This window comes from Aphelocoma coerulescens, chromosome 27 (assembly GCF_041296385.1).
Source record: "Aphelocoma coerulescens isolate FSJ_1873_10779 chromosome 27, UR_Acoe_1.0, whole genome shotgun sequence".
Taxonomy (NCBI): domain Eukaryota; kingdom Metazoa; phylum Chordata; class Aves; order Passeriformes; family Corvidae; genus Aphelocoma; species Aphelocoma coerulescens.
Window position 1 is genome coordinate 6,086,045 of NC_091040.1, and position 12,223 is coordinate 6,098,267.

The following is a 12,223-nucleotide window of genomic DNA, read 5'->3' on the forward strand; positions in this document are numbered from 1 at the left end:
GCTGGGTGTTCCTGAAGAACCTCACAGGGGTCCTGTCCTGTGAGAGAAGACTGGGAGAGCTGGGAATGGTCACCTGGAGAAGCTCCAGGGAGAGCTCAGAGCCCCTTGCAGGGCCTAAAGGGGCTCCAGGAGAGCTGCAGAGGGACTGGGGACAAGGCATGGAGGGACAGGACACAGGGAATGGATCCCAGTGCCAGAGGGCAGGGATGGATGGGAGATTGGGAATTGGCAGTTCCTGGTTGGGAGGGTGGGGAGGGGCTGGGATGGAATTCCCAGAGCAGCTGGGGCTGCCCCTGGATCCCTGGCAGTGCCCAGGCCAGGCTGGACATTGGGGCTGGGAGCAGTCTGGGACAGTGGGAGGTGTCCCTGCCAGGGCAGGGGTGGGAATGGATAATTTTTAAGGTCCCTTCCAGCCCAAATCCTCCTTGGATTCCCTGATGAGACCCCAGCAGGGCTGAACACAAAGCTCAGGTGTTCATCAGCTCTGGGATGTCCCCAGGCCCTCCTTGGGGTGGTTCCTGTCCCCACAAGGTCCCCCGTGGGGGATCTCTCCCTGTAGGAGATGAACCCTGAGGGGGAAGTTGCTCCTCACATTCCCAGCCCCACCTCGAGCTGTTTTCCCTTTAAAGGCACAAGGCCTCAAAGCAATTCCCAAGGGAATGAGGATCCCAGATCTCTGTCTCCTCCCCCTCACCTGGGCTGGCCCAGGCTGGTTTGGAGCAGGAGCCAAAATGCGGGAGCAAAGCTCCTCCAGGAGCCCGAAGGATCGATGGCACAGCAGGGACGCGCTCGGCAGGGTCAAACACCACACAAAGGAAAAGGAATTGGGAACAAATGGAGCCAAATCCCCGCTCTGCTCCGAGCAGGAGCTTGAGAGACGCTGGAGGGGGTGACAGAGCCACGGTGACACCGAGCTGGAGTGAGAACTCCTCTTGTCCCTTCGCTGAGCCCCAGAACAGCCACAGCTGCTCCCGGGTGGGTCCCGCGGGGCTCTGCCACACAAAGAGCTCCTGGAAGGTTTCCAGAGCTTCTCTTGGCTTCGTTTCAAACGCCACCGTGGGCTCAGGGCAGCTGCAGCCGCTAAGGGCACCTGTGACCGGGTGGCCCTGGTGGCCCCGGTGGCCCCATCCTGTCCCCCAGCCCTCCTGCCCGTCCTTTGTGCAGCAGGCTCATTACAGGATCTGGCACCAGTGTTCCCACAACTCCACATCCGCTCCAGGAGCTGCCATCCCAATCCATGGGGCCCAGGGGACACCCCACAGCCCAGCGCGCCCGGTCAGCACCTCCTGCTCCGCAGCCAGAGCGCTCCAGCTCCCCAGGAGGTGCTCAGCCCCGCTGGGTGCGCTCCTGGACAGATGCCACCCATCCCAAACGCTCAATTCCAAGGAATCCAGTCCTTGGCACACCCAGACAGCACCAAGCCAGCAAACACAACTCAGGGCAGCAAACATCCCCAAATTCCAAGGAGAAGGAAAACACAGAGAGCAGCTGGAGTCCACCTTGGACACGGCCTCCCAAAACCACCTCTCCAGGGGAGCGGGATGTGCCAGAGCCTCGGAAGGGGTCCCACACTCCTGCCACCCACACGTGCCACCCTTGGGCCACCGGGACGGGCAGTGACATTCCCACCTGGCATCCCAAACTCTGGGGCCGAGACACCCCAGCCCAGCACTCCCCAAAATGCTGCTGCCAGGCGGCCACCACAAAGCCCGGGAGGAGAAGGGGAACATCCAGGGCTGGCCAGGCTCTCGCTCGTGGAGCTGGCTCAGGCACGGTCTGGGAAGGATGGAATGGGGTGGGATGGGATGGGGTGGGATGGGATAGGATGGGATGGGGTGGGATGGGATGGGATGGGGTCCATGGGATGGGATGGGATGGGGTGGGATGGGATGGGATGGGATGGGATGGGATGGGATGGGGTGGGGTGGGATGGGATGGGATGGGATGGGATGGGATGGGATGGGGTGGGGTGGGATGGGATGGGATGGGGTGGGATGGGATGGGGTGGGGTGGGGTGGGATGGGATGGGATGGGATGGGATCCATGGGATGGGATGGGGTGGGATGGGGTGGGATGGGATGGGGTGGGATGGGATGGGATGGGGTGGGGTGGGATGGGATGGGGTGGGATGGGATGGGGTGGGGTGGGGTGGGATGGGATGGGATGGGATGGGATGGGATGGGATGGGATGGGATGGGATGGGATGGGATGGGGTGGGGTGGTGTGGAATGGGATGGGGTGGGATGGGGTGGGATGGTTTTTCCCAGGAAATCACCCAAGGAAAAGGAAGCTCTTACCTGTTTCTCCCCAGATGGGCAGATACTCGTCCTGCTGGATGTCCAGCATGATTTCCAGGCCATTCCCTGTGCCCCCCTTCACCGTGGTGAGGAGAGGCCGCCCCTCCTCTCCTGAGTTAAACATGTAGCATTTCCCATATTTTGTAAACACCTGTGGGGAAAAAAAGAAAGGAATTAGGGAATACTTCCCACAGAATCAACTGCCATTCCCAGCGGGCAGAGGGATGGGAAACAGCCACGAGCTGCAGGTCTGGGGGAAATATCCACGGAAATATCCCCATAAATACCCACACAAATATCCCCAGAAATATCCAAATAAATATCCACACAAATATCCAAATAAATATCTACACAAATATCGACACAAATATCCCTGGAAATATCCAAATAAATATCCTCAGAAATATCCACACAAATATCCCCACCGATATCCCCGAAACACCCCCAGGAATCCATCCAGCTTTCACCATTTGTTTAATCGTTTGTGTTCTCCTTATGGAAAAGAAGAGGGAAGAGAGGAAGGAAAAGCCGGGCACAGGGAAAGCTCCGGAGCCCCCCAGTCCCTCTGACAGACACACACCGGCCTTGAGCTCCTGCTGAAATTCCTGCCATTCCCTGGTTCTGGCCGGAGTCTCAGCCCAGCCATGCCACGGGAATGCTGTCCCGGCATTAAACATCCCATATCCCCAAAATTCCTCCCTGTGCCGCTGCTTGGAAAATAGGGAGGGTTAAAAACACTCGGGAAATGAGGGAAGATTTCTGCCATCATTCTGCTCTTCTTCGGCCTCGTTTCGGGCTGATTCCCGAAAGAAATTCCTGGCAAAGCCCAGGTGGAACTTCCAGGCACCACCAGCGCTGCAAAGCAGGGGGACACCGGTGTCCAGCAGGGATGGACATGGGGCTCCAAAGGGAGGGACACGCAGGGAACACGGGATTCCCAGTGGGAGAACATGGATTCCCAGTGGGATGGACACGGGATTCCCAGTGGGAGAACATGGATTCCCAGTGGGATGGACACGGGATTCCCAGTGGGATGGATACAGATTCCCAGTGGGATGGACACAGGATTCCCAGTGGGAGAACATGGATGCCCAGTGGGAGAACACGGATTGCCAGTGGGAGAACACGGATTCCCAGTGGGATGGACACGGATTTCCAGTGGGAGAACATGGATTCCCAGTGGGAGAACATGGATTGCCAGTGGGAGAACATGGATTCCCAGTGAGATGGACAGGGATTCCCAGTGGGAGAACACGGATTCCCAGTGGGAGGGACACGGATTCCCAGTGGGAGAACACGGATTCCCAGTGGGAGAACATGGATTCCCAGTGAGATGGACAGGGATTCCCAGTGGGAGAACACGGATTCCCAGTGGGAGGGACACGGATTCCCAGTGGGAGAACACGGATTCCCAGTGGGAGGGACACGGGATTCCCAGTGGGAGGGACACAGGATTCCCAGTGGGATGGACACAGGGCTCCAAGTGCAGGACACAGGACTTTCCAAGGGAGGGAACACGGCTTTCCCAGGGGGGAATCCCGGATTTCCAGGTGGGATGGACAAGGGTCTCCAAGTGGGAGGGACGTGTAGGGGACACGGGTTTTCCAGTGGGGTGGAGATGAGTTTCCAAGAGGAACATGGATGTCCAAGAGGAAGGGACCTCGGTTTCCGAGTGGGATGGGCGCGTGAGGAGCGCAGGATTCCAAGAGGGGGACACAGGTTTCCAAACGGGATGGACACCACGAGGGGGACACAGGTTTCCAAACGGGATGGACACCAAGAGGGGGACACAGGTTTCCAAACGGGATGGACACGCGCTTCCAAGTGAGTAAACACAGATTTCCCAGCGGGATCCCAGCGCTCCTGCTGGGGCAGCAGGGATGGCGCGTCTCTGCTGCTCGCCTTGCCCCCCGAGCGGGAAAACTCCCAGAAATCCCAGATTTAACCCCAACCAATCCCTGCACTGACAGCCTGGAGACACCCAGAGCTGCTTCCCGGGATAAAGACTCCAGAAAGCCCAGTCTGGGAAAACCAGTAACAACCAGTAAACCCCAGCAAGGAGCGCTCAGAGCACGGGGAGCCAGCACGGAGCAGCTCCGGTCCCTCTGGAGTCCCTCCCACATTTGCTGAGCTCATTTGACCCCAAGATGAGTCAGAAACCCAAACAGCAGCTGGAGCCAGCAGCGATTTATTCCCTCAAATATTGACACATCCCGACTAATCCCAGCTCCGGGGAAGCAGGTGGGATGGAGAGAAAGGAAATCACATTTAAATTCAAATGGGAAGCGTTTGTGAGGGGGGGAAAAAACGGCATCCTTTAAAAAAGATTTGCTATCCAAATAAAAAATGCCATTTTCGTGCTTTCCTGACTGATGAACGCATGCAGGCTGGAAAGGGAAGCTGAGCCTCTGGAAGCAGCCCCATGGATGGGTTTTCCCAGGCAGGCTCTGAAGGCAGAAGTCAAAAATTCCTAACGAGGGGAGCTTAAAATCCAGCGAGGAGAAAAAGCTGCAGTGGAGAAAATCAGGGGGAAACGACGAGGCTGGAATGGGAACAGCAGCGCAGGGAATGAGGATTCCGGAGCTGCCGTGCTCGGCACAGTCTGCAGGCAAATAAATCCAGGCCATTTGTGGGGCTTTTATACGGCTGTAAAAATTCCCTGTAAAAGCTCCTGTCAGGATGTGTTTATCCAAGGAAAAGATGGAAGCTGGCGGGGGCAGCTGCACGGCCGGGATCACAATCCCAGGGATTGTGGGGACTGGGAAAGGACAACCACGGGATCTCTCAGCCATGATTCCAGTGATTCCCATCTTCCCCTAAGGAGATACAAAAAACTCTTCCAAAATCTTTCCAAGTTGAAAAATCCACGAGCATCCATTCCAACTCCCACTAAACGGGATTGTGGCGTTACAGGATCCATGGAATCATGGAATGGTTTGGATTTGGACCTTAAGGATCATCCCCTGCCATGTCCAGGGACACCTCCCGCTGTCCCAGCCCCAATGTCCAGCCTGGCCCTGGGCACTGCCAGGGATCCAGGGGCAGCCCCAGCTGCTCTGGGAATTCTGTGCCAGCCCCTCCCCACCCTCCCAGCCAGGAATTCCCAATATTCCCAATATCCAGCCCTGCCCTCTGGAAGGCACTCCGTGTGTCCTGCCCCTCTCCCGTTCCCTCAGCTCCTCCTGAGGATGTTCCTCCCCCGCTCACCTCTGCTGGGAGCGATTATTTGGGAAAACACAACATTGTTTTTCCAGAGTCTCCTCTTGTTTTCAGGCTCCCTGACAACAAGAAAGGACTCGGAGCATTTTCAGATCATCGGGATAAAACCTGGAGCTGTTGGGAAGGGCTGGGACTCACTGGAGACAGGAGCTCAAGCAGAGCAGGATGATTTAAGCTCAGCTTGTGTGAGGGGAGGAAAACCCCCCCGGCTCTCGGAAATGCTTTAACTGCCAATAAAAAGGGCCAGGAACAAACCTCCAGCCCCGTTCCCTGAGAATATCCATAAAAATTCCAATTTGTTCCCTCTGACAGAGCACAGGGGCTTTGACAGCTCCTTGGAAAATCCCAGCTTGGGCATAAAGGGAAATAATTCTAAACCTGTGGAATGGGATTTGCTGGAATCATTGAGGTTGGGAAAAGCCTTTAAGACGATGGAGCCCAATCCATGAACTGCCCTGGAGTGACTTTGGAGCCCTTCCTCAGGCAAGGGAAGCCCAAGGAAAACGTTTATTTTGGGGAAATTAAAGCTCTGACCAAGGGTATCCCAAACAGATCCCAGGCACAAACCAGACACCACCAAAAGCTCCAGGACATCCCTGGATAACCAAATCCTGCTGCCTGTGAATCCACCCAGCACTGACGTTCCAGAGGCCTGCCCGGAGTCACGGAGAAAAAGGCATTCCAGTTCCTCCCAGGATACCCAGGAAAAACCTTTCTGCTGAGCAATTATCCCCTCAATCCAGGGAAAAGTGAAGGGAAAAGGAACTCATGGGAAGCCTGGGAATGACTTTTCCAAATGCAGACGGAGATGAAGGTGAGGGAGCGCTGGCGAGGCAGGAAGGAGTTGTCAGATGGAGGTAAAAGAATGGAAAAAGAGGGAATTGGAGGTAAAACCATGGAAAAAGAGGGAATTGGAGGTAAAACCATGGGAAAAGAGGGAATTGGAGGTAAAACCATGGGAAAAGAGAGAATTGGAGGTAAAACCATGGAAAAAGAGGGAATTGGAGGTAAAAGCATGGAAAAAGAGGGAATTGGAGGTAAAACCATTCGAAAAGAGGGAATTGGAGGTAAAACCATAGAAAAAGAGGGAATTGGAGGTAAAACCATGGAAAAAGAGGGAATTGGAGGTAAAACCATGGGAAAAGAGGGAATTGGAGGTAAAACCATGGAAAAAGAGGGAATTGGAGGTAAAACCATGGAAAAAGAGGGAATTGGAGGTAAAAGCATGGGAAAAGAGGGAATTGGAGTTGAAACCATGGGAAAAGAGGGAATTGGGGGTAAAACCATGGGAAAAGAGGGAATTGGAGGTAAAACCATGGGAAAAGAGGGAATTGGAGGTAAAACCATGGAAAAAGAAGGAATTGGAGTTGAAACCATGGGAAAAGAGGGAATTGGGGGTAAAACCATGGGAAAAGAGGGAATTGGAGGTAAAACCATGGAAAAAAAGGGAATTGGAGGTAAAACCATGGGAAAAGAGGGAATTGGAGGTCAAAGCATGGGAAAAGAGGGAATTGGAGGTAAAACCATAGAAAAAGAGGGAATTGGAATCCTGTGCAGTCATTTCCCTGCAGCTGTGGGGCACAAAGGCTCCGAGAGACATTTCCCAGCAAGCCACATCTGAGGGAACCGTGGATAATGGGGAAAAAGGAAAACAAAGGGATTTTCAAGACGGGTCCAGAAGGGGAACGTGGAGCTGAAAAACTGGGATGGATTTGGGTAAGAACATCCGTGGGAGGATGGGGGAAAGACCCCATTTAGGAGGAGAGACGGCTTTATTCCCAAGGTTTTGCCGGAGAGATCCATTCCCAGGGCTCCCAGCACTCCCACTGAGCCGAGGGGGCACCGAGCCCTGTCCTGATTTCCCTGGAGGTGAGGAACGGCTCCACCCTGGTTCCACCCTGGCTCCATCCCAGCTCCATCCCAGCTCCATCCCTGCTCCATTCCAGGCTCATCCCAGCTCCATCCCAGCTCCATCCCAGGCTCATCCCAGGCTCCATCCCAGCTCCATCCCTGCTCCATCCCAGCTCCATCCCAGCTCCATCCCTGCTCCATCCCAGCTCCATCCCAGGCTCATCCCTGCTCCATCCCAGCTCCATCCCAGGCTCCATCCCAGGCTCCATCCCTGCTCCATCCCAGCTCCATCCCAGGCTCCATCCCAGCTCCATCCCTGGCTCATCCCAGCTCCATCCCAGGCTCACCCCAGGCTCCATCCCAGGCTCCATCCCAGCTCCATCCCTGCTCCATCCCTGCTCCATCCCTGCTCCATTCCAGGCTCCATCCCAGCTCCATCCCAGCTCCATCCCAGGCTCATCCCAGCTCCATCCCAGGCTCATCCCAGCTCCATCCCAGCTCCATCCCAGGCTCATCCCAGCTCCATCCCAGCTCCATCCCAGCTCCATCCCTGCTCCATCCCAGCTCCATCCCAGCTCCATCCCAGCTCCATCTCAGCTCCATCCCTGCTCCATCCCAGCTCCATCCCTGCTCCATCCCAGCTCCATCCCTGCTCCATCCCAGGCTCCATCCCAGCTCCATCCCAGGCTCCATCCCTGCTCCATCCCAGGCTCATCCCAGCTCCATCCTTGCTCCATCCCAGCTCCATCCCAGCTCCATCCCAGCTCCATTCCAGGCTCCATCCCTGCTCCATCCCAGGCTCATCCCAGGGCATCCCAAGGCAGTGGGACACTCTTTAGAATGGAATGGATGGGAAGAGAATCCCACTGGCTGCCCCCAGGGGTCTGACAGATCCCCAAAGGAATCCCTCTCCAGGGGGATTGATCCTCGGAAAGGAGGGAGCTCTGGGGATGGGCAGACAGGATTGGATGTCCTTTCCCAACAAAGGGCAGAGCCCAGCCTTTGGAGCATCCTCTTCACGCATTATCCACATCCCAATCCTACAAAACCACCGGGACAATGCACCGATCCCAGAGCCGTGGGTTCCAAAGGGGATTTGGGTCACCCCCACCTGACCATAAGGCAAAACTCTCCCCAAAATGAACAAAATCCGGGAGGGGAAACCCCTGGAGAGGAGGGGCTTTGGCATCTGCTCGCTGTCCAAGGATGGTGGATCCATCCCGGAGAGATCCCTGCTGGTTTGTGGGGTCGGGAACATGGCCCAGCCGATGGCAGACGTGGAAAACCTCATCCCTCCCTGCCGGCGCCGGCTCCGACGTCCCCACGGAGCCAGGGCTGGGGCTGGAGCCGCGGGGAGCAGAGCCAGGGACGCTGTCAGGGCCGTGTTTACACGGAGAGGGTTTTCCAAGGCTGAGATTCCCACTGGGATTTGTCAGGCAGCGCTGCCAGGGAAGGCAGGAGAGCTTCCCCTGCTGCAGCAGCTCCGGCGCTGCCTGAGCCTTTCCTCTTCCCTGGTGCCTGCTGCTCCCAGTCCCGACTGATCCCGTCCCAGGCACCACCTGAGGGCAGGTGAATCCTGTTCCCAGCATTAATGGGAATTTTCCTGCCAAACCAGGAGCCCAGATGCAATAACCTGACACTGCCACAGCTGCTCCGAACACACGACATTCCCAAGGCATCCATCGTTCCCAACACATCCATCCCTCCCTTCCCATCCGCCTCTCGCCACTGGACACACCCAACTCTCTCCAATCTATTTTCTGGGATGGCATCAAACATTCCCAGTGGCTCACAATTCCCAGCCTTTTGTCCCACCCTCAGCTCCAGCTGAACTCTGGCAGCACTGGCCGAGGAGCACTCGGCCCCGGGTTTAATCCCCTGAGGGATTTTCTCCTGATTTGCGCCATCAGCCCCTCCCTGGAACGGCCCCTTGGTGCCAGGATTTGAGGGAATGGGGAGGACTCCTCAGAGCTGCCATAAATCCAGAAAAATCCCCCTCCTCCTCCAGTTCAGCTCCGCTGGGTGGGTGTTTGAGGGGAAGCACAGCCCCAAAACTCCGGCAGCAAAGGGATCAACTCCAGTGGAGAAGCTCCGAAGATTTGGGAATGATGTTGGTCCATAAACCACGGGAAGTGCTGCCTGATCCCATCGATCCCTGGTTCCCTCCACACACAACCAAGGGATGCAGGGCAGGAGCCGGGGCTCACGGGAATTCGTGGGTGGTCGGGAACAACACCTGGATATTCCCATCTCCCATGGGAACACAAAGGAACTCCAGTTCCCGAGGCTCTGTTTGGCAGAACATGGAATTACTGAGGTTGGAAAAGCCCTCCAAGGTCACCGAGTCCAACCTGGCACCAGGGGACACCATCGGGGATCTGCAGAGGACACACCCTCTGGTTTTCCAGGATTTGGGAAGATTCTGGGGGGAGAGTGGGGCTTTTTTTTAAACAAAAAGTTTCTCATCTTATAAAAATCCACTAAAATCAATTAAAAATCTATAAAAATCTGTTGAAAACCCATAAAAATCTATTAAAAATCCATAAGAATCAATTAAAAAAATCCATAAAAATCCATTAAAAATCCACAAAAATCCATTAAAAATCCATAAGAATCAATAAAAAAATCCATTAAAATCCATTAAAAATCCACAAAAATCCATTAAAAATCCATAAGAATCAATAAAAAAATCCATTAAAATCCATTAAAAATCCACAAAAATCCATTAAAAATCCATAAGAATCAATAAAAAAATCCATTAAAATCCATTAAAAATCCACAAAAATCCATTAAAAATCCATAAGAATCAATAAAAAAATCCATTAAAATCCATTAAAAATCCACAAAAATCCATTAAAAATCCATAAGAATCAATTAAAAAATCCATTAAAATCCATTAAAAATCCACAAAAATCCATTAAAAATCCATAAGGATCAATAAAAAAATCCATAAAGATCCATAAAGATCCATAAAAATCCATGGCCCAGCACAAACCTGAGGTCACCTGGATGTGTGAAGAGGTGACCTGAGCTCCCTGGCCTGGGCCACCTCGAGCTGATGTCCCCAGCCGGGGCTGGCCGAGGTCACCTGAGGCCACGAGCACCTGGAGGAGGCCCTCGGGAAGCAGCAGATGGAGCGGGAAAGGAGCCAGGGAGGGTGACGGGGGTTCCATCCCGGCTCCGAGGCCACCGAGGCTCAGCCCAGCCCCGGAGCCTTGGGACAGGAGCCAGGAACGGCTCCCGGGCCGGGAATCGTTTGGGTCCTAATTACAATCTGTGCTCCTGCTCCATCCCCGCTGATCCCGTTAATGAATTCCTGTCCGTTCCCTCTGCTCCGGGACCGAGAGCATTCCAGCATCCCAAAACTCCTCCCGAGTGTCCCAGAACAGCCCCGCATCCCCTCAGTGCCCGTCCCCGCGGAGAGGCTCTGCAGTGCCGCGGAGCCTTAGGAAAAGGGGGGATGAAACACCCGGAGCTGGAAGATCCGCGTCAATCCCAACCCCTCCGGCTGCACAGGGACATCCTGCACCGCGGGAATGCTCCAGAAAACAGTGACTGAGCATCTTCTGTGCCTCTTAAACGCATCCAGCAGCATCCCAAATTGAAAGGGGCTGGGAAACGCTCGGGGGCTGGGCTGTCCTGGCCATCCCGGCTCCTCAGCCGCAGATCCCGGCCTCTCCACAGGCTCTGGGCACTGCGGGAGGCTCCAGCAGTTTGCTCCCTGCTATAAAATCATTTCCATGCTTGGAGTTCTGAGGCCATTCCCTGGAATTCCCGGCCCTTCCACAGGCGCAGGAGGAGGCGTCAGCCCCGTGGGAAGGACAAACAGCTCCGGATATTCCCAGTGGGATGATTCCAGCTCCTGCCTCCCACAGAGGAAAAGCAGCTCCCTCGTCCTCTGGCAGGGAGAGAAGCACTGAAAACCCACTGGAAACACGGACTGAAAACATGGATTGGAAACAGCCAGATCCATGGGAAATATCCACAGGAAACAGCCACATCCATGGGAAATATCCACAGGAAACAGCCACAGCCACGGAAATCACGGAGTGAAAAGATCCAGACCCACTGCAAACCCCCACTGGAACATCCCTTCCCTGCAGCCAGGGAGGCCCAAAGCCTGGGGAGCTTTCCCTGCTCACATCCCTGAGTGCCACAGCTCCTGCTTGGAGGGAAATATTTGGGAATCAGGGGAAGCCCAGCCCAGGGCCAGCCTGGCCCCCAGGGTCACATGGTCAGTGATGGTTCCGTGCCGTTTCCAAGGGATTTGTTGGAATAACCCAGCCAGAACTCCGGGATCTCCTTCCAGGCTCTTCAATTCCCTCTGCAGTCCATTGAAAAAGATATTCCCATAATTTAAATCATATTTCCATCATGTAAAAGACATTCCCATCCTATAAAAGATAGTCCCACAACAGAAAAGACATTCCCATCATACAAAAGGAATTGCCATCACATAAAAGCTATTCCCATTAAAAAGTGCCCTTCCAGACACTTTCGTGGGAGCTGCTCAAGCACAGGGAATTCTTTTGGATTTTCCTGTGATGGCTCCGGCATTTGGAAGAGGGAACTTTGGAGAGGCCGCAAAGAACCAGGGAATCACGGAAGGGTTCGGCTTGGAGGGACCTTAAAGCTCCTCCCAGTGCACCCATTCCACGGGCAGGGACACCTCCCGCTGCCCAGGCTGCTCCCAGCCCCGTCCAGCCCGGCCATTCCCAGGGATGGAATTGTGAGCAGACCCTTGGAGCACAGATCGAGTGTGGAATTCCTTCGCCGCATTCCCGGCGGGATTCAGCTCCCTCCCATCTGTGAGGAACTCCCAATGGGGGGGTGAGGGATGGGAACTCAGCAGGGAT

General features: G+C 54.9%; 1 protein-coding gene across 3 annotated transcripts in view; it reads right to left on the reverse strand.

Moving 5' to 3' along the window:
• The window catches only part of LOC138099207 (acid-sensing ion channel 2-like), a 71,367-nt gene that overhangs the window by 33,483 nt on the left and 25,661 nt on the right, over positions 1-12,223 (reverse strand). For all 3 annotated transcript variants that reach the window (XR_011146687.1, XM_068996323.1, XM_068996322.1), the window contains exon 2: positions 2,298-2,448. Coding sequence is in view for 2 of the 3 variants with exons in the window: in XM_068996323.1 (XP_068852424.1) it covers positions 2,298-2,448 (151 nt within the window). In the remaining variant the exon portion in view is untranslated. The remainder of the gene's footprint in view (positions 1-2,297; positions 2,449-12,223) is intronic.